The sequence below is a fragment of the Myotis daubentonii genome, chromosome 3, assembly GCF_963259705.1.
Source record: "Myotis daubentonii chromosome 3, mMyoDau2.1, whole genome shotgun sequence".
Taxonomy (NCBI): domain Eukaryota; kingdom Metazoa; phylum Chordata; class Mammalia; order Chiroptera; family Vespertilionidae; genus Myotis; species Myotis daubentonii.
In genome coordinates this window covers 170,636,079-170,659,335 of record NC_081842.1, presented here as the reverse complement: position 1 = coordinate 170,659,335, position 23,257 = coordinate 170,636,079, and the positions used below count along the sequence as shown (strand labels likewise).

The 23,257-nt window shown below is 43.2% G+C and overlaps 1 protein-coding gene across 4 annotated transcripts in view; it reads right to left on the bottom strand.

Moving 5' to 3' along the window:
* The window catches only part of WLS (Wnt ligand secretion mediator), a 108,674-nt gene extending 103,989 nt beyond the window's left edge, over positions 1-4,685 (bottom strand). For 2 of the 4 annotated variants that reach the window (XM_059689224.1, XM_059689225.1), the window contains exon 1: positions 4,329-4,684. In XM_059689224.1, the coding sequence (XP_059545207.1) occupies positions 4,329-4,434 (106 nt within the window). In that variant the 5' untranslated portion in view covers positions 4,435-4,684. Of the gene's footprint in view, positions 1-4,328 lie in introns of all 4 variants that reach the window. The other 2 variants (XM_059689222.1, XM_059689223.1) reach the window with 2 other exon arrangements.
* Positions 4,686-23,257: the final 18,572 nt, after the last annotated feature.

Genomic DNA, 23,257 nt, shown 5'->3' with positions numbered 1-23,257 from the left:
AAATAAATGAGTCGCAAAAACAAAAACTCACGAGAATAAACCACAACCAAGACCACCAATAGTTACCTCTTAAGCAGTAATAGCACAATAGTATTGGCTATATCATTGAAAAGTAGTACATAAGTCCATGTAAAAATTAAGAAAACTGATTACATATATGCACACACACATAAATACATGCACACATATATACATATATATATACACATACATAATAGTCTCAGAATTAATATGCTCACATACTGAGCTTTTGAAAGAGCAATCCTTCCTAAAAAAACAATTTTTGGTAATTTGTTGATACTTATTTGTAGTTTAAGTCTGAAATATTCTCATTTCTGTGTATGCTTAAAGCAATGAAATAATTTTCTATTCATCCAGTCCTCATCTCCATACTCTTAACAGTTTTAGAACAGGTGGGAACAGTGACCTGCTTTTTCAACCATTATATCCCCCAGACATGACTAATTAGAAGCTGAGCAAATTACACATAATGGGCCAGGGATTCAAGTTCATGATTTTTAGTGGCTGCGCTCGTGTTTCAGGGCACATGGTTTTCTCCCCACCCCCTTCACCCCTGCAGCTGCCTGTCTCTCCATGAAATCAAAGGAAATTTATTTTAAAAAAATTTTTCTGCAGGCTTATTTTTAAGGAGGATAAAGATTAAGCTATGTCTTTAAAATTTTTTATTTTACTTCAGGGGGTTCTTAAATTTTTAAATGAGTTCTAAATACTAAAGAAGGTAGCCACTTAAACCTTTCCAATACATAAGAAGACAACCAGAGGAAAGATTTTATTATGGCTTGGTTTTTACAAAAGCATAGCATAATTTAGTGAATTTTTAAAACCCCAAATTCTGCCACATACACATTGCTTTCCAGAGCCTTTTTGCAAAATCCCAGTGAAGATTTAGCAGTACACAGACACTGGCACAAGAATAAATAAATAAATAAATAAGTGCACACACCCGAACACACATACCAACTTGGGGCAGGGGAGTGTTTAAGCTGGCTAAACAAAAACCCAATCTCTATTTGCTTTTTTATTTAATGTTTAAAGTTTCCCCGTCAATTTTAGAAAGCTGCAATCAAACAACAGTCTAAATGCCACCTAAATCTCTCAATGTGCGGAAAAATTCATACAATTTTATAACTGGAAGAATCCTTAAACTCATTAACCTAACAGTGAGGAAACTGAAGCCTGTTGGTTAATTGATTTGCCTGGTCACTTTGGGGTGTATGGCTTGCCATTGTTTTAGGTGTTTGTTTTTGTTTTGTGTATATGTGTGTGTAGTACTTATATCCTGATAGCCAGGAGCTTTGCCATTCGGATCCTCCTCTTTCTAAGTCGCCATGTTTCCTTTCATCTGGGACAATAGTGATCAAAAAGGAACATATATTATGGCCAATTCACCGCTAAAATTTCACGTTTTCCCTTGGCCTCTGAGGATTAGATAGACACGTCCCACCCAGGACACCTGACTTCTAACATATCAGTGGAACTGAGAAGTAAGGTTCTGTGCTCAGTGGGGAGAGTGGAGAAGGAAGTTTGTGAACTTTGCTTCCCAGCCTACAAACTGCTCCTTCATCTATTGATTCCACAGGCCCACTTTGTTGAAGTTCTATTCTCCGATTGGTTTCCCCTGCTTTCCAATTTAGGGAAGTTTGGTGGGAAAACATATTTACCATTTGTTGATATTTATTTCCCATGTTTGGGTCTTGTAGTATACCCAAGTTCCTAGATTTCTTTAGCAGTAATAAATAACTAGCTAACTACATAAATAAAATCTCTAAATGGACAAGATAAAGGCTAAGTCTCTGTTCTAAGTATTTAAGATGGACTGGATCTGATCTTTTCAGTCTTCCAGCCAGAACTGGGGACATAGCTGTGACAACTGAGGAAGGAGGGAAGCTAAACAGTGAACTCACAACAATGTCCCCCAAGAAGTGTTAGACATAATTATTTTCTTTTTCAGGGAAAGTTGGAGAGGAAGTCATTTGTTGAAGAGAATCTAATTAGAGTTAGAACCTACCCCTAACTTTTTGAGACTGTTACCAAGTATGGTCACTAACCAAGTTCTCTGGGGAAAACAGCCCTTGGCCCCACTGATCTTAGACAAACCCCTCTTTGAACGTGCAACTGTTCCGATTCTACTGCAACTTTAATGTCCAGCCATCACTCACCAGTGTCCTGGAACCATCTCCCTGGTCCTAAGACTCCAGAAACTATACTAATTCCATCAGTGCCCTCAGAAACCTAAGACAGTGGGTGATGGGCTCTTCAAGGTTAGTATCAGCTTTAGAAAAAGAAACGTGCACCAACAAACACCAGGCAACTATGTGTAATGGTTCACTGCCTGTGCAAAAACCTCAAAGAGGATGAAGGTCAGACAGGGATAATAGGCCAATTTAATTCTGAAAGCACAAGGTGCAAGAAATTTTAATTATGGTCTGCCACTGAAATCACACAAGATCCAATGGCATCTAACTGCAACTGCTCATCAAGGGAGACAAGAGGTGTAATTGTAACCGCTGCATAATCACTGTGAGGGCACAGGGAAAGGCTGCCTTCAGCTCCCAGCAGAGAATGTATTAAGAGCCTCGAAAAATCCAATGCAAGGAAACAGAGAGATTGCACATAGCTAAACAGGAGCTCATAACAGGAAAGCTCAATGAGAGAGAGAGAGAGAGAGAGAGAGAGAGAGAGAGAGAGAGAGAGAGAGAGAGAGAGATTGTGTGTGTGTGTGTGTGTGTGTGTGTGTGTGTGTGTGTGTGTGTGTGTGTTTGGGGGGAAGGGGTGTTCCAAGAATAACAAGATTAAGCTGTTTGGCCCAAATTGAAAATACGAGCTTGGAAAACTCTGAACCCCTTTCTGCTTACATACAGCGAGAAAGGTATGATCTCCAGCAATTTCTCTCCTCAGTGAAGCTTTGCCCGCGCCCCTTTGTTTAAACAATTATCTTGGATGTTACAGTGATTTACAGAACCAGGCTCCCTTTGATTTGTTCCCATCAAACCCAGGTATGGAGACAAAACGCCAAGCATAGGACTCAAAGCGCCCGAGCTCTCATCCCCAAGACGACTAGGACGCCGGTTCTGTGCAGACTCTTGGCAAAGGGAAGCGGGGAGAAAGCCCCTCCGTGGACTTCCCACTCCACAAAGTTTTACAGATCCCAGAAGGGAGCAAAATCTCCCATCCGCGCAGGCTGCAAAGTTGGCGCTGAAGTTTGTGCCGGGATGTCCTAAATCTCGTGGGGGAAGAGGACAGGAGAGTGTGGAGAGGCGGGAAGATGGATGAAGAGGAAGAGACAGCAAAAGAAAAAAGGGGGGGGGGTAGTAGTTTTTCGAGTGGAAGGTCCTGGAGACCTTCTTCTTCAGCCGGAAGCCTCTTTGGCTCTGAGAGGTCCGGGCTGCGCGCACTGGGAGAGGTCTCCGAGGGCGGGCGCCTTCGTCGCCGGGGCCGGGGAGCTGTCACCTGCGCGGGGCTGCGGCGGTGGCGGGGAGCTTCCCACCAGCCAAGGTGGGACCGCGGGCTGCAGGCTCCCCCGCTCTCGGGGCTCTGAGAGGTGGGGGAGGGCAGATTCGAAAGAGGGCGCCGGGCCAAAAGCAACACCTTTCGGATACGCTGTTCCCCTCCGACCTCTCCAACTTCCATCGGCGCCAGCCAAGGACTTTCTCCCACCGCACCCCACCCCATCCTGCCTCCCTGCCCACCGCTCGGACCTTCTGACTGCAACGGCGGAGGGCGGGGTAGGGTGCGGCGAGGGAGCAGAGGGAGCGGAGGTTGGGACCCAAAATACAAACTCTCACCCCCTGGCTGCGAAGACCAAATGCATTTCCACAGGCAACCAGCACAACCCTGTAACTGGGCTCCGGATTTGCACGGGGCGCAGTTCCCCGACTCTTCTGTTGTTCCTAATAAAGTCTATTACGATGCCCTCCGGAGCTGAATGGGAGGGAAAGGAGAGGAAAGGGGAGGGGGGGAGCGCGGGAAAAAGCGGGGGTGGGGGGAGCAGCAATCAACTTTGTAACCCAGCGCTTCCTCCCGCGATCCGTCGCCATGCTTAAGATTCCCACCCCCGCCACCCCCCTCCTTCCTTTCAAGTGGATACTGAAACTAGGCCAAAACTTTTTCCCCTCCTTTTCTCTTAGCCACTAGACTGGATTGTGCCCCACGGAGCCCCATGGAGCTCTGCTTTCTTAGGCACAATAGCCGGACTAATTAGATCATAGAAGCAAGACAGTGATACTGTAACAAGTAGCCCGAGAGGCAAAGAGGGAAGGGGCCCGAAAAGAGAGAAAGGGGGAAAAGTTTGCAGCTCTGGCACTTACCAATCAAGCCTCCCACCAGAAAGGCGATGATTTGGAACACGAGCAGAATCCCACCAACAATGCATAGCTTCTTGGTGCTCATATTTTCTATAATTGCCCCAGCCATTCTTGCGCCCCCCCCCTTTTCCTTTTCTTTTGGAAATAAAATGTTTTAGGGTGTGCTTCTGCTCGCTCTCCTCTCACGCTCCCCCCCTCCCTCGCCTCCTTTCTGGGCGCTGCAAAACTTCAGGGGTGCGGGATCGCGGCGAGGATGGGACAGGGACGGCAGGCGCCCGCACGGATTCCCCCGGCGCAGCCGCTCGCGCTCCCCCAATGCCCGGAGCTGTGATTGTGGCCGCTCCGCCGCCTGTGGACGCTTAAAGGAGCAGGGAAGCGGATCACATGACACCGCCTCCCTCCCTTTCTTCCTCCCTCCCTCTCGCGCTTCCTCCCTCCCTCCCTACCTCCCTCTCTTCCTCACCCCCTTGCCCGCCTGTGCGGGGCTCCGAGCTCCCGAGTCAGGCCGGCAGCTTGTCCCGCCTGGGGCCCGTGGCGTTTGGGGGCTGATGTTGCTGTTAAGTGGGTTCCCCCTACCCCGCCTCTTACACGCTTTCTTGTCTGGTGCGAGATTTAAATCACTCGTGGGTAGCTTTGCAGACCTTTAACGAAGGCGTTGACTTTAGGAAATGGTCCCCACCCCCCAACTGCTAGAACTCTCTTTAGGAAAGAGGAGGAGAATTTTTTTTTTAAAGGGACCCCAACAATGTTTAAATCAAAGAACAGAGATGTGGAATAATGTCTCAGCTCGGCTCCCTAATGCCTGAGCCCAGCCTCTGTTATTAGGCACACACCCAGCTAAATTCCCCCCCACCCCACCCCACCCCACCCCGCCTCCCGCCCGCCCGCCCCACGGCACCCCTTGAGGAACCCTGTGCTCCAGCCAAATCAGACCGCTGTTCCTTACATGATACCCCACTCCCTGTGTTTCCAGAGCCTTGACCCTAGTTCTTGCGTTTAAAAAAAAAATTGTTTTTTAAAGTCCATCAGAGTTTTAAAAATCAACTCGCCTGAAGAACCTTGCTAATTTTCCAAACCATCTTTGTAACATCCCCGGGAACTGAGCCCCTACAGTTCCTGTTTACATTCTTAGCTCCTATTGTAAAGGACTTGTAAGGGCGTTTGTCTCCACCGCGGAGCCTAAACTCCTGGGGGATAGGGACCGAGTTTTATTCATCTTTGCACCCCCCGTGGTGCCTAACAAAATTCTAGCTCTAGTAGGTCCTCCGTAAACTTTTGTGGCCTGAATAAATCAGTGAATGTGAAAACAAGCCCACCGTTTGCATTTCAAAAGCCTAAAAGAGACATTTGATTTAGATGGTACACATATTAAATTGCAATGTTTGTTCTCTCTTAGTGAGGATATACTTATGCTTATACTTAACCTCAACCTCGAGGCGGGAACAGAGGGTGGGACACAAGAGATTTCCTGCTCTATGGAGAATAAATTCCTGGGCCTGGTTTATCTGTGTTTCATAAACTGGTCACTTGGCCAGCACTACACACATTTCTCAATAGACCCTGGGTCTGATAACCTCTCCTCTCCACTCACACATGCAGGGTTTCCACCACCCACCACGGCTTACACACCTGATTTCTTGCCCCTCCCCTCCCCTCCATCTCCATGGACACCCTCTTTAAGCCAAGGGAACGTGGAAAGTCCTGTCTCCTCCTCTACTCTGCTCCTGAACTTGTATTGCCCTTCCAGAAGATGCCATGCAGCTTACACATCATAGAGGTGCTCATTTCTAAAGTTCAAGTAGAGACTTCTTGCTGAACTGGTATCAAACTTTATGGATATAAGACTACACTAACAGCCTGAACAGTTCTGGGATATGTTTGCTCTTTATTCCTTCTTCCCCTAACCAGCAGTCACTCACTGAGCCCTTAACCCTTTCCATGCTCTCTTTTCTCAGCACTGGAGGCTAGATACCAAGATGTGAAGACACGTGTCCTTGTCGTGGCACCTAGACTCCTCAGTCTAGCTGGGAGCCACTGAGTAGAGATGAACAACCTTAACCGTGGACGACATCAGATCAGACAGGAAGAAGCAGGAGGAATTCTTGTCAACATTCGTGGTCAGAGTGTTTGACTGGTGCCCAAACATAGATAGACCAGTGCGGCCCATTTGCCTTCCTTCTTTGCCTTTTGCCTTCCTTCTTTGCCTTTTCAGACACATCTTTTTTTTTTTTTTTCCTGACAGGAGTAAGTTCCAGAGCACCATAAATAGAAAGAATGTCCTTCTCTTGCTAGTATACGCTACATTATGTGTTCTCATCTCAGCAAGCTGCCAACTTCCACATATTTAAATAATAATGATGCCTTAGGGTTAGAATTTCTCTCTTTTTTTTTTAACACAAGGGGATATTTTTTGGTAAAGTTGATAGGATTCAATATTAAGATTTACTTTTCATTTGATTCTACTTTTCACTATGAAGGAAGAAAGAAATGGTGTTCCATGCACCTCAAATATGAATTGGATCTATAAGAAATTCTTGGCGAGCTGAATTGGTTTATTTGTTTAAGATTAGTGAGTTCCCCAACTCACTTTTCTATGAACTGCTACAATACCCTTCCATCCTCTTGCCTCCCAAGTGTAGGTCTTCAGAGTAACTGACCTAACTCTCCAAGGTCTGGAAATGAAAGGCTTGGAATAAAATACTGGTTCCCCACCAAGGTGATACTCTGTTTTGAAAGGGCACTTATTATTTAACATTTTAATTTTAAAAAGAGATATTGCTCACTGCTAACCAGTGCTTCTAACTTGTATGAGATTACCCATATTGCCAACTGAGTGAGGGCAGACACACATAGCATTAATCCCCATGAACAGCTTTTTAAAAAATTATAGTTTCCATTATGCATTTTTGAAAATTAAAACTGACTTTTGGATTCTTAATTTCTAAGTAGAAAAGAGCATCAGTGTTTGAGTTGGCTGCATCTGGGGTGGAGCCTAGCTCCCAGCTCTGACCTTTGCTACATGTGATCCAGGGCACCTACTTTCTCCAAGGCTCAGTTTTCTGATCTGTAAAGTGGAGATAATAATAGTACCTAACTCATGGTGTTCTTGCAAGATATTATTAACTAATATCTAGCTTGTGGTGTTCTTGCAAGATATTATTAATTATTATAATTAGGAACCCTTAAGGGAAATCAATAATCATGTGTAAAAAACTAGTAAAAATGATCATTCATTGGTTTTCTTTCTCAGCTCTAAAATTTTATCATGCTATAATTATTTTTTGAATCATATTTCAGGAGCCGTCTAAGTAATTAACTGACAAGGACGCTGACAAGACACTCAGTGAACTTTAAACATAGAAACATTCTAAAAACTGCTCCCAATCACCAGTAACTGCATCTCCTGTCCCGCACCTCCGTTCCCCATTCCTGTATAGCATTTACTGGCACGTCTATCCCGGGCTATAGTTTGCACCTACATCTGCATATGTGCCCTGTTGTCACCCCGGGCTTGCAAACTCCTTAAGAGCAAGGAGAATATGGCCCGAGCCTTTGTCTCTCTCACAGCCCCAGCACAGCACCTTGCACAGACAGGGCTCATTTCCTGGAGTTGAGAAAGCCCCTTTTGGAAGCCAAAGGCAGCATATCATTATCATCATCGCAGTACATGTAATGTAGAGATCTAAGAGAATCGCATACACCTCCTCAAACACCTAATTTACTTCCCGGAGGGACCTAACTAGAGTAATAATCTCACTGGGAGGCTTCTCATTCTCATAAATAGCTTTTATCCATAAATGGCATCCCTGTGTCTCCTTCAGTGTTGGTATTTTCTCATAGTGTCTGTGAATGTGAGCAGGCACTTTGGGTTCACACTCTATTTATTCAGTGTCACTTTTCCCTTCTCTCTCTCTCTCTCTCTCTCTCAATATGAAAGAATATATATATATATATATACATTCACAACTTTTTAAAAATGTGTGTGTGTTTTTTAAAGGAACCACCCTTCCCATTTCTCTCTATGAGCTCCTTTGTCTTGTTTTATATGTACCTTTCCTAGTACCTCCTTTTGCACACTAACCTTGAGTAGTAACTATTCAGAACCCAGAGCTGGGAAGACTGTTACTTTCAACCTGATCTTTAGATGAAACTGTTTCATAAATACCCCACCACCTTCTCCCATTTTACACATCAGCACCCACCCTGAATAAACTCCATTTCACCTTTTCTTTTACGTTTCACGCATTTGGCTTATTCAGTCACTGCTTTAAGTCTTACTAGCTGTATATGTAGATCTGAGAATATTACTTACCTTTTTGAGACTTACCTTTCTCATTTCTTTTTTTTAAAGGATGCTAATACCAATGTTACAAAGTGCCTGGCATAGAGCCTGACAAGTGGGCTCTCGGCAAATGTTTCCGTGTTACAAAGGGGGAGGGGTTCTGTTCTCAAGTAGCAAAACAGCATAACAAAGCAAAGAACTATAACCCCTCTCATCATTGTGTCTTATGAAGTTGCCTCTTTGAACCCAGGCCACTTGGAAGGGGAAGGTAAAAATCTTGATCGGTTTCCAGGGGCTTCTTGTGGGAGGCAGCTGACAGCCTGAAGTAGCCAGCCAGCCTCCTGCTGTTTTCCAGACTTGAAAGAGGCTGCAGCAGAGAGCTGGGATGCCTCCAGTGTCTACCTCTGAGATGGCATGTGCTCCGTTTCTGGAGCAGGGGTCAGAGAAAGGCTCCTTTCTCTGCCAGTTTCCCTAACATAAACCTAGTGGGGTCTGAGCTGGCTGATCCCCCTCCCCATGCCCTCTTGACTGTTCTCCCTCCCCGTCTCACCGTGTACTTTGACATGCTCATAAGCTTCTCTCCATCTGCCCCTCCCCTTGGAGAATGGCGGTGGGAGGAAAGCCTGAACAGGCCAAGAAACACCTGCCCTGGACAGCGATCCTGTGATATGTAGACAGCTACCAACACTGAGGCAGAGAAATTGTGTTGAATGAGTGAATGAACGAATGAATATGAATGAACACATTCCAGTCTCTGGCTATCCAGGGGTTCAGGAAGGCCCCCCACACACGGCCAATGTCAGGAAGAAAGACTCAGGCTTCACTCAGCCCTAGACCATCTGGGGTGAGAATAGGCCTTGACTTGGGCCAAAGCCCAATCCTTTCCCCATGCTAACTGTAAAGGAGCTCAGAATCATCACTAAGTAGCTCACCATGAAGGGTAATCTCCAACAAAATCAGCTGCAGGTGTCTATATGTAATGGGGGAAGGTAAAGGTTGTGTGAGGGTAAAATACATGAAAGTCAAGGACCTTTAATATTTCCCCTTTGCATTAGACAAAGGAAACTGCAGCGGCAGGGAGTGCAGAGGGCAGGTCATTCCCCAAACATCAGATCTAACAGCAGCCTGATACTAATGTCGGTAATTATGACAGTCACAACAACAACGTACACTGATTGCTTCCTATGTACCAAGCACTGTACCAAATGACTCATGAAATGCCCTACAAAGTATGTTATCATCATTAATACACACAACAGTCCTATGCAGTAGGTACTCTTTTATCATTTTTTTAAAAAAGCCAGTTCAGAGAAATTAAGGAATATTCTCTTGATCACACTGCTAGAAGCCTGGGGAGTTCAGATTCTGTGGTAGACGTAACACATCATTCATGCAATTACCACATACTGAAGGAATGCGTGCGGGTGCCAGGAACTGATCTAGATGCTGGGGAAGAGCGGTGGGCCCAACAGAGGCCTTGCCCTCATGGAGCCTACGCTAGAAAGCCTACTGCGGAGCCGCGGTTCTTATCTCCTTTATGTGAGCTGTGCCCTTCGAACTCAACAAAGAAAGAAACCTGCAGGGCCGTGGAAATGAGGAGAAATCACCTCTCTGGCGTGCCCACGGCCTCCCTCCCGCTTTCCCCAGGAGTCCTCAGGAGACATTCGCTCAGAAAGTCCTGTTCCTGCCAGTTCTGAGACAGGCGCTGTTCTAGTGTTCTCTGGCTGCTCCTTTGTTCATACATCCAACTCTGTTTTCTTCCTGAGCACCCTACTCCCACTCAGAGCAAACTCCCGCCAATGAAGCCTTAAATCTTTGCAAATCTTTCTTTGCAGGTTTTTGCCATTAAGGCTTTATCCAAGCTGAAGACCAATTTTCAAGACGAATGACTCATGGAAGCAATTGTTAAGCACAATTTCAAAGTGTTTTGAGGACATTCTTGAGGAATACATGTTAACAAAAGACATCCAGTGCACAAAATTAATTTTGGCATGGCTAACCTGGAATCGATTGCTAAAATATTTTTATTCTGTTGACATGATGTGAAACCCTAATAAAGACCCTATTTACCAAAGATTTCAAGTTGCTTTATCAATATTTCCATCTTAATGTAACAGCTTATGAGGGTAAAGTTTCCCAATTTCTTTTTTCCCCCTAGTAATAACTTTTTAAATTAAATTTTAAAGGGGGTGATATTGTTTAAAAAGATTATATAGTTTTCAAGTGTACATTTCTATGATACACGATCCGCATATTGGTGTGTGCCCACCACCCAGTGTAAAATCACATTCTGCCACCATATATTTGGCCCTCTTTATAATTCACTACTTTCCCAACCCCTTCCCTCTGGTAACTTGATTGTCTACTGTTGTCTATGAGTTTCAGTTTTATATCCCACATTTGAATGAAATAATATGGTTCTTGGCTTTCTGACTGATTTGCTTCAGTTAGCATGATATTCCCAAGGTCCATCCATGTTGTCGTAAATGGCAGGACTTCATCTTTTCTTATGGCTGAGTAGTATTCCGTTGTATACATGCACCACATTTTCTTTATTCAATCATCTATCAAAGGACACTTTGGTTGTCTCCATGTCTTGGTCACCATGGATAATGCTGCAATGAACATAGGACTGCATACATCATTGTGAATAAATGTTTTCTAGTTCTGGGTAACGACCCAGTTTCTGATATATGTCTTACCTTTTTAAGAAATCTGATACAGGAAGCCCGAATGATTTTATGGTACTTTCTCCCATTTATTTCATAAATATTTGTCATGTGTATGCCATATGCCAAGTATTTGGCAATTGCTGGGCTGCAAATACAAAAAGGACGAATCTGCTCTTACTCTCAGAAAGCTTATAATTTCAGGTATGTAAGAGGGTCTGGGTGATGCCATGGCTGTTACCCAAGATGCTAAGTCCTAAAGAATCACTGTTGTAAGAGGCATGGAAGAGACCTCAGCTCTGAGAAAGGGACAGGACATGGGTGCTCTCCTTGGGTGGGTGCACAGGGACTCCACACTCTGGCTCCATTTGATCTTCACAGGGTCAGCATTGTGTAGCGATGAAGGGCATGGACTCTGGAGCCAGACTAACTGGGGTCTGAATCTGGCTTTGCTACTTCTTAGCTGTGTGCCCGGGCTAGTTAGGGGTAATCATTTTGTCACTCAATGCCTCCGCTATAAAATGGGAATAATAATACTCTCTCCAAATATGATTGTCATGAAGATTAAATGGAATAATTTGTGTCAACTACTTAAAATAGTGCCTGAAACATAGTAAGTTAAATTTGTTTGCTAAAAAAAAAAAAAAAAAAAAAAAATAGTGTTTCCTCCTGCCGCAAGGATACCTTGGGTTCTATTCACTCTATTTTTTAAAGTATATTTTTATTGATTTCAGAGAGAGGAAGGGAGAGGGAGAGAGAGAAACATAAATGATGAGAGAAAATCACTAACCAGCTGCCTCCTACAAGCCCTCTACTGCAATTCAAGCCCACAACCCAGGCATGTGGCCTGACCGGGAATTGAACTCAACCACTGAACACACTGGCTGGGTGGGTTCTATTCATTTTAAATCTTGCTAAATTCCCTAAGCATCACATGTTGTTGAATATATATTCATTAGTAATTATTATTATCCATTACTAATTTATTAGGCATCTCCTATATGCCAAATGTGTTTGTATAATTATGGGAGGCAGTATAAGAAGCAAGGATTTAGCATTAAACAGATCTGGGTAAAATTCTGGGACCTTGAGCAAGTAACTTGAGCTCTCAGAGCTTCAGCAAAGTCACCTATAAAATGAAGATGAGGGTTTCTTCACAAAAGCTGTGGGGATAGAGCCTCAGCCTAAAGGGTCCGGGTTTGATTCCAGTCAAGGACACATGCCTGCCTGGGTTGCAGGCTTGATCCCCAGTAGGAGGCATGCAGGAGGCAGCCAATCAATCATTCTCTCTCATCATTGATGTTTCTATCTCTCTCTTCCTCTCTGAAATAAATATCCTATCTAATAAAGGAGAAACATGGTAGTTAGTGTACGACTGCTACCCTTCCCATTGGCTAATCAGGGCGATATGCAAATTAACTGCCAGCCAAGATGGCCCCCGGCAGTCAGGCAGCTTGAAACTAACATGAGGCTTGCTTGCTTCAGTGACGGAGGAAACCAATGTTCCCTGCCTGCCTTGCCGGCCTCTGAGCCTGCAGTTTGAAACATTGTAACAAATATAGAAGCTAAACAAAAGCCCAGAAACCTGCTTTCAGCGAGCCAGGATCTAAGAGCTGGAGTTATACATTGTTTCGATTATAGAACACAAACAAACCAGATACCTGCTTTCAGCAGCAGAGGCCTCAGAGCTGGAGCCAGAGCTAAAGCTGGCCCAGAATAAAAAAGAAAAAGAAAAAAAGGAGCGGTTGGGAGCTTCCGTCACCTGCCAGCCTGAAAACAGCCCTCAGCCCCTCACCCAGACTGGCCAGGCACCCCAGTGGGGATCCCCACCCTGAAGGGTGTGTGACCAGCTGCAAACAGTCATCATCCCCTCACCCAGGCTGGCCAGGAACCCCAGTGGGGACCCCCACCCTGATCCAGGACACCCTTCAGGGCAAACCAGCCAACCCCACCCATGCACCAGGCCTCTATCCTATATAGTAAAAGGGTAATATGCCTCCCAGCACCGGGATCAGCATGACAGAGGGCAGTGCCCAAACCCCCTGATTGCCCTGTGGCTCAGTGTGTGACAGGGGGCGGGGCCACAACCTCCCTATCCGCCCTGCTCTGTTCGTGACAGGGGAAGGTGCCCCAACCTCCTGATCAGCCCTGCTCTGTGCCTGATATGGGGGAGCTCCCCAACCCCCTGATCGCCCCGAGGCTCTGTGTGTGACAGGCTGCGGCTCCCCAACCCCCTGATTGGCCCTGCTCTGTTTGTGACAGGGTGCGGCGCCCCAACCACCCCCCCCCCCCCACGGGCCCTGCTCTGTGTGTGACAGGGTAGAACCATAACCTCCCCATTGGCCCTGCCCTGAGTGTGACAGTGGTGGTGCCCCAACCCCCTGATCCGCCCTGCTCTGTGTGTGACAGGGGGCAGTGCCCCAACTCCCCTATAGGCCCTACTCTGTGAGTGACAGAGGGGAGCTCCTCAACCCCCTGATGGGCCCTGCTCTGTGCGTGACAGGGGGTGGTGCCGCAACATCCCTATCGACCCTGCCTTGAGTGTGACAGGGGGCGGTGCCCCAACCCCCCAATTGGCCCTACCCTGAGCGTGACTGGGGGTGGCATCGCAACCTCCCGATCCGCCCTGCTCTGTGCATGACAGGGGGTGGCGCCCCAACTCCCCAATCGGCCCTGCTCTGACCCCGACCAGGGGCTGCACCTAGGGATTGGGCCTGCCCTCTGCCACCCGGGAGCAGGCCTAAGCCAGCAGGTCGTTATCTCCCGAGGGGTCCCAGACTGCGAGAGGGCACAGGTCGGGCTGAGGGGACCCCCCTTCCCCCCCGAGTGCACAAATTTTTGTGCACTGGGCCTCTAGTGTACTAATAAAAGGGTACTATGCTAATTAGACTGGATCAACCGGCATCTTCCAGACAAAGCCATGGTGGTGAGGGCTGAGGCAGAGGCAGTTAGGGGTGAGATCAGGCTGGCAGGGAAGAGCAGTTAGGGCTGAGATCAGGCTGGCAGGGGGTTAGAGGCGATCAGGCCTGCAGGGGAGTGAAATTGGGGGTGACCAGGCCTGCAGGGGAGGGCAGTTAGGGGCAACCAGGCCAGCAGGGGAGGGCAGTTGGGGGAAAGATCAGGCCTGCAGGGGAGGGCCATTGGGGCCGAGATCAGGCCGGCAGGAGAGGGCCGTTGGGGGTATTAGGCAGGCAGGCAGGTGAGTGGTTAGGAGCCAGTAGTCCTGGATTGCTAGAGGAATGTCTGACTGCCTGTGGGATAGGGCCTAAACCAACAGTCAGACATCCCCCCGAGGGGTCCCAGATTGGAGAGGGTGCAGGCCAGGCTGAGGGACAACCCCCCCCTCCTGTGCACAAATTCCATGCACCGGGCCTCTAGTAAAAATATATTTTTAAAAAGCTGTGGGGAGGATTGAATCCATTCAGTGTATAAAGAACTTAGCTAAGTGCCAAGTATTTGGTAAGCATTCAATAGGGAAGAGTTAGAGGAGAAAAAAAGAGGAAGAAGAGAAGGATTCTTGCAGAGGCAACACCCATTATTTGGTTAGAAAACTGAGGTTCAATGCCCTCAACCCCTGCCCTCCCATTCTGAACTGGTTCTCCTCAACTCCAGTTTCCTGAAATCCTTGTTGACAACTCTTTTATTGAACAACTGACTAAGTCTTAGCAAGCTATCCAGCTGTGGTTTGGAAAGAATGGGATACTAAGCCTCCAGGACAACTCATTGAAACTATTTTTTAAATATAACACATTCTTTGAAATATGTTTTGACCTCCTCCCTTTTGAGAAGATACAGTATCTCCCTGGGGATACTCATATAGCTGTTTCGATTATGGCTACCTGATATTGCAGTTATCTGGGCACTTGTCATATCTACTCCACTTAGATCACAGTTATATTTTGTTTTGTTTTTAAGATAATAGAGCTGTGTTTTGCTTGGAAGTCTTTTTATTTAATTCTAGTACAATCCCAGGCTCTGTGGTGATCCTTCCAGATCATTGCCTCTTCACCTCCTTCTCAAAACAGATGCTCTATTTTACTAGGGAAGTTGAGGGAAGGAGCCATCAAATAGAAACACTTTCAGCTTCCAAGCTGATCATTTTCCTATGCCTGATCTCCAAGGAAGCAATGTCTACCTTTTGGGAAAAGCATATCTCTTTACTTATGAACATATACCTTTACTTGTGCTCTTAGACCTATTGTGGACAGCTGGCCAGCATAGACTCAGGTTAATAGCATGTGCTTTGTTTAGCCCTTGCCTCCAGGGTGAGAGTAAGGATTAAATGAGTTAGTATGTGAAGGGTACTTACTAGACAAAGGACTTAGCACATGGTATACACTCAATAAATATGAGCTATTATTAATTACCTTTGATCATCTTCTATGACTTGCTCCTTCAATGATCTTCTTTCATACCTTTCCTCAATTTTACTTTCAAATCTTCCCCATATAAAATATATCCTTCTGAACCCTGTATTCTACGTAATTCATCACTCACTGGATTCTTTCCTTTGGTTGTAAATCAAACTTCTAGAACAAACAGTTCACAGTTGGTGGTTTTATAACCTCTCTTCCCATCCCCTCCTTGACCCCCAGCAGACAATTTAGATTCCAGACCCAAAAGTCAACTGACTGCTCTGCCAAAGGTCACCATCAACCTCTTTGGTGTTCCTCCTACTTGATGTCTCTGAAATTTAACACTTCTCCTCTTAGAAAAATCTCTCCGCACTTTATTCTCCATTCTCTTCCTATTTCTCTGACATTCCCTTCTCTCTCTTTCACTGGCCCCATTTCCTCTGCCCATTCCTTGAATGTTAGTATCCTCTCCTTTATCTCTTCTCTTCTCATAGACTTGGTGGGGAAAAAAATCTCTATCTTCATACCTGATCTCAGAGAGAGCGAGAGAGAGAGAGAGAGAAACATCAATGATGAGAGAGAATCACCAATTGGCTTTCGCCAGCACACCCCCTCCTGGGGATGGATCTCGCAACCCGTGCATGTGCCCCTGACAGGAATTGAACCCGAGACCCCTCAGTCCACAGGCTGACACTCTATCCACTAAGCCAAACTGGCCAGGGCAAGACCTGATCCCTTGACTGAACTTTAGACTCCTAGAGCCAGTCTCTTCCTAGACATCTCTGCTCAGACAAACCACGTGCACCTCCAAATCAACCAGATGTCTCCCCTCTCCCATTTAGTGGCCTAACCTTCCAACCATTTACCCAAGTTACATATCTCAAGGCCATCCTTGATTCATTACTCACACATCTATTTAGTTATCCAGACCAGATTCTACCTCCCTTATTCATAATGAGCTGGCCTCTCCTCTCCATCCTCCCCACTTCTTTGCAAGTCCAGACCCTCATCATCTCTCCAGCTTAAGGCTGTTGAAGACCTTTTGTATGAGATCTCTAATCTCTGGTTTATAACTATAAATAATACAGTCTGTACACAGTTGCCAAAGTGTGATCCTTGTAAAACACAGATCTGTCTCCTTCACTTGCTGAGTATAACTCTGCAATTGCCTGCAAATAAAGCCCAAGCTTTAAACCTCATCTCTAGCCAAAGCTTACTGACTTCTCCAAGATCAAGATGCTGGGACTGCCTTTTGTCCCCAGAGTCACCAAGGCATTTCTTTGTACCTGATTGTATATGCTTCACGGTCTACCTCATGTCTTTCTCCTTGTAACATGATCATTGGGATTCTAAAGTAGTGCCAGCAAGTGTGAGTCCATGGTATTCCTCCTCTGGTATTACCTAATTAAAGTGCTTGCTATCCAGAGGCCCAAATAAAGACCTAGAAATCATCCTAGGTGTTTCCTTTATAAATGTTTCCTTTATAATATTATCTGCCAGGCATCATAAATAATACACCATCATAATAACAGCAAACACTTATATCATACTTACTGTGTGAAAAACACTATTTGAAGTGAGATAGATAGTAGAAAAATATAACACTTAGAATTAAAGTAGTATAATAAACATATGTACCTCAAATGGTTGTGGTGAGGATTAAATGCTCAAAGTGTACTCTTGCATATATGACTAAGAATGTTTAATCCTCATCACAACCATTTGAGACACATACTATTATTCTATTTTAGTAATTTACCCAAGGTCACACAGCTAATAAACACTGGAGCTGGGCTTTGAACCCAATCAGTGTAGCACCAAAGTCCATGCACTTAACAGTTACACCCTTCTGCCTTTGATTCAAATAGCAGTAATAGTAACAGCCCTTACAGATTTCTATGCATCAGGCACTGCTCTGAATATATTACATGTGTTGTTTCATTCAATCCTCACAACACCTTCTATGAGTTAGATGCTACTTTTGTCTTTGGTTACCTATGCAAATCAACTTTGCTTAAAGACTGCCAAATAAAAATTCAAACTGAAAACACAGAAAGATCTGGAAGTGAATACGCAATTCAAAAGAGTATGCATTTAGTCTTCTAAAAGTCTTGTTTCAGAATTCTTTGGCATTTTAGATTTCTCACATCATTTATCACAGACTTTCAAGTACTTTCCAGTGTGAGAGTAGGAGTGTCTTTTTATTCATTCAACTATCCATTCATTCAGCAAACATTTATCCAGCATCTACCATACAAAAGACACTAAATACTTGAGAGGACATTTCTTATCTCAAAAAAATCTAGAAATTGAAAAGAACATTAAAAACAGACCCTGGCTGGGTAGCTCAGTTGGTTAAAGTGTCATCCTGATACACTAAGGTTGCAGTTCAATCCCCAGCCAGGGCATATACAAGAATCAGCCAATGAATGCATAAGGAAGTGGAATAATAAATCAATCTCTCTCTCTTTCTCTCTCTCTCTCTCTCTCTCTCTCTCTCTCTCTCTCTCTCTCTCTCTCTCTCTCCCGCTCTCCCTTCCTTTTTCTCTCAAAATCAATCAATAAATATTTTATAAAAGAACATTAAGACCTAGAAATCATCCTAGCTAGTTCAATAAAGTATGACAGCTAGAATTGTACAGAGGTTAAGAGAACAGACTTTAGAGCCAGACAGACTTTGTTCAAAGCTTGGCTTTGCCACTTACCTCCAATGTAACCTTAGAAAATTCAGTTAAACTATTTATGCCTCTTTTTTTTTTTTTCTTAGAACCTACATCACATGATTGCTGCCAAGATTTTAAGTTTTAACTTAAATATATAAAAGACTTTGTTCAGTGCATGGAACATGGTAACACTAAGTGAAGGGCAGCTAGTAGTGGTCATGGTATTACCATATAAAGGTACACGGGCATTGGAAAGCGAGGATGGCATGGCCAGTGTTGCTCAGTGGTTGAGCACCGACCTATGAACCAGGAGGTCATGGTTCAATTCCTGGTCAGGGCACATGCCCGGGTTTCAGGCTCAGTCCCCAGTGTGGATTGTACAGGAGACAGCCGATCAGTGATTCTCTTTCATGATTGATGTTTCTATCTCTCTCACTCTCTCCCTTCCTCTCTGAAATCAATAAAAACATTTTTTTTAAATAAAGGATAACAGGCGTGAAGAGAGTGTATATTTTATATTAGAGGTAGGAGTTCAGATAAGTCTTTAGAGCAAAAGATAACTCTAGATGAGTTTTAAAAGATGAGTAGGTCTTTTCCTGGTAGACAAAAAGGAAAACTATAGATGGGCAAAGTTTAATTTCTAAAGCTCATATATCTGGCTGACAATGGGTATAACATGTCTTTGTCTCCAGCATATTCCATTAGAGAACTATAGCCATGGGAGATAGGGACATAACAAGGGTGGAGACGTTCTCATCATGATCATAGATCTTTAAAAGCTATTATTTGAAAGCATGTTTATTATTGGACTGGGAATAATAATACCTTCCCATGTGTTTGGATAGCAGCTATTCAGTACAATTTTAAGATAATATCTCAGTAATCTTCACAACCTTGGAGGTCTGGCCAATTATATTGTCACCATTTTTCATATGGGAAAGCAGAAGTACAAGGAAGGGAAGGCATAAATCCAGGGTTGCTCAAAATGTTATTAGTTGATCTAAGATCATACTAATTCTATACACCCCCTTTCTGTCTTTGTTTTGGAAAAATAGATTAAAATGCTGTACCTGAAAAAGGGTGGAGGTAAAAAGTAATCAGAAATAGTGATGGGCCATGCAGAAAATGTTGAATGAAACAGGTTTGTGATGAGGAATAGAATAGACATGTTGGGAAAAAGCTGGACTGTTGGCCAAAAGAAAACTTTATTTACTTACTTATTTACATATATAGCCTATATACAGTAAACTACTTAAATCGTAGGTGTACATGTTCAGGAATTTCCAAAAAGAAATACTACCTTTGTTTGCTAGAGATGCCATAACAAAATACCACATACTGGGTAGCTTAAGCAACAGAAATTTATTGTCTCACAGTGCTGGTGGCAGCTGGACATACAACCTCAAGGTGCTGGAAGTGTTGGACTCCTCTGAGGTCTCTTCATGGCTTGCAGATGGCCACTCTCTTACTTCCTCTTTATTTGGTCTTTCCTGTGTGTGCTTGTACCCTGGTGTCTTTCTCCTCCTCTTCTTATAAAATGTCAGTCTTATTGGATTAGGGTCTCTCCTTAATGGCCTGTTTTAACTGAATCACCTCTTTAAAGACCTTATCTCCAAATACTGTTATATTCTGAGGTACTGAGGGTTTAGACTTCAACGTATCGATTTGTAGGGGGGAATCACAATTCAGCCATAACAAATGTGTATATATAAGATATAAAACCACCCAGATTAAGATACAGAATATTTCCATCATCCCTAAAGGCTCCTCTGTGTTCTCTTCCAGTCAAGTAATCCTCCAGTGATAACCCCATTTCACTTTTACCACAATTTATATGTTTTTTTCCTGTTTTTGAACTTCTATTTTTTTTGTTAGATTTATTTCTAAACATTTTGATTTTTGGTGTAATTATAAATGGTAATTTAAACATTTTTATTTTCTAGTTTGGTACTGACATTTGTAAACACAATAAATTTGCTATAGTGACCTTCTATCAGGTGACCTTGCAAATTTAATTTATTATTGTAATATATTTATAGATTCTTCTACATGCACAATTATGTCATATGTGAATAATGATAATTTTACTTTTTCCTTTCCAAACTTTGTAGCTTTTATTTATTTTCTTGCCTTATTGTAATGGCTAATTCTTCCAATACAATGTAGAATTAAAAACTCACCACTATTATTGATTCTAGAGGCCCAGTGCACAAATTCGTGCACAGGTGTGGTCCCTTGGCCTGGCCAGCAATTGGGGTCATCAGGGCTATCTCACCCAGTCCCAATAGGGGCCAATCAGGGCTGGCTGGCCAGGAAGAGGAACCACAGGAGGTTGGCTGTGGAGCGCAATGACTACCTGGAGGCAGCTCCTGTATTGAGCATTTGCCCCCTGGTGGTCAATGTGCATCATAGCTACCAGCCAGTTGTCCAGTCACTTAGGCTTTTATATATAGAGACTAGTGGCCCGGTGCATGAAATTCATGCACTCAGGGGGGCGGTCCCCCAGCCTGGCCTGTTCTCTGTCACAGTGCAGGAGCCCCGCGATCCATCACCCCGAAGAGGTAGGCCCCGCCCACCCATCCGAGGATCCTCGATGGATTGCCCCAAAGAAGTAGGCTGGAGCCAGGGAAGGCCTGCGGACTCCTGGGTCAAGCTCAGTGGAGGCCTGCAGACCTTTGTACACCTCAAGACCCCCGGCGCAGGTGCACAGAGCCTCTGCTGCAGCCCCACCCTCGTCCCCGATGCTGTAAGTCCCCGCCCACCCGTGCCTGCTGCACAGGCAACCTGCTAATCGGTTGTTATGTGACGGCGTCCCAACCAACTTGCATATTACCCTGTTATTAATATAGATAGATTTGTTTTGGAATGCTAACCAGTGCAATTGGACAAAAGAATAAAAAGAAAAGCAAAAGGAAGCAAACATCATTATTTGCACAGATATAATTGTAAAACTTAGACAAAAAAGAAAATTATTTTAATCAATAAAAGGATTTATTAACGTGGCTAATCACAAATTTAACATAAAAGCCAATCACTTTACTTTAAAGTAATGATTATCTCTCAGAAAGTAGAATGGAAGGAAATGTCTCATTCAAATTACTACAAAAAAGTTTAAATTCTAGGGATAAATGTAACAAGAAAGCACAGAAATTTAAAATTCCTCTGTGGTATGTAAAAGAAGAGTTAAATAAATGAAAAAATACATTAATTTGGATAGAGGAGTCAATATTTAAAAAGACCTCAGTTACATTTGAATCAATCAAAAATACGAACAAGATGCTTGCCAGTGTACTCATTGGTTGAACATCGACCTATGAACCAGGAGGTAACAGTTTGATTCCCAGTCAGGGCACATGCTTAGGTTATGGACTTGATAACAAATGCGGGGCACCCAGGAGGCAGCCGATCAATGATTCTCTCTTACCATTGATATTCTATCTCTCTCTCCCTCTCCCTTCCTCTCTGAAATAAATAAAAATATATTTTAAAAATATGAACAAGGCTTTTAGGGTTTTTTTTTGAAACTTGAATTAGATGATGCTAAAATTCATATGAAAAAAAATGTTCATGTAAGAAAAAAATTCTAAAAGAATCATGAGGAGAGTAACAAATGAAGTATTTAAAACTGTGTTTCCCTGATCTCAGATTAGACAGACAGCTCAACAAAACAGAAATTTAAAAAATAATAAAAGTCACTTCAAAAAATGAGAAAAATATGAATTTTTGAATAAATGATGTTGGTAAGAATGGTTAAACATTTTTAAAAACATAAAGTTGAACTTTCCTCTATTCCTTCTTTCACTAGAATGTGGAGGTGGAAGGAACGTAAATGTGAAAATAAAATCCATAGGGGCTAATATCCAAATTATATAAAGAACTCAACATAAAAACAATCTGATTTTAAAATGGGCAGAGGTCCCAAATAGACACTTTTCCAAGGAAGATGTACAGATGGTCAACAGATATTTATGGAAAGATGTTCAACATCACTAGTCATAATGAAAATGCAAATCAAAACCACAATGAGATACCACCTCACTCCTGTGAGAATGGTTATTATCAATAAGATAATAACAAGTGTTGGAGGGGATGTAGAGAAAAGGGAACCCTCACACACTGCTGGTAGGAAAGTGAATTGACATGGCCACTATAGAAAATACTATGGAGGTTCCTCAAAAAATTAAGAATAGAACTACCATATAAGCCAGTAGTCCTTCTTATGAACATCTATTCGAAAATTTTGAAAAATGTGAAAAGTCAAATGGAAAAGACTTGTATGATTTCACTCATACAACAAAAAGCAACAAACCAACAAACAAACTCATAGACACAGATGACAGAATGGTGGTTATCAAAGGAGGAAGGAGAACTGAGGGTGGATAAAGAGGGTAAAGGGTGTTAAATATATAGTGATAGAAGGAGACTATACTTTGGATGGTAAGTGTACAGTGGAGGATACAGATGCTGCATTATATAGTTGTACATCTGAAATGTATATGTTATTAACCAATTACCCCAATAAAGTTAATTTTAAAAAATAAATCATTTAAAAAATACTTAGAAGAGAACCTGAGATAATATTAACTAAAAACATTTTTTGCCTGGGAAAAACCATTCTAATAATTTTCAAAGCCCTCAAGAGCTATATAGGAAAAGTTAATATTCAAATTTATATCATACTAGTTTAAATTTTTATCAACTTTAAAGCTTTATGCAATAAAAAAGGGCAAAAAAGACAACCGATTGGAAAAAGTATTTATAATACATATAACAAAGCATCCTTAATACACAAGAAATTTTCATAAATAGGTAAATAAAAAATAAATAACCCAATAGAGAAAATGGGTAAGGCAATTCATGGGAAAAATATTAATAGATAATTAACATATAAAAGATGCTCATCCCTATTCATATTTTAAAGTATAGAAATTAAAACAAAAATAAGTGGATTTTTTTTCTATCC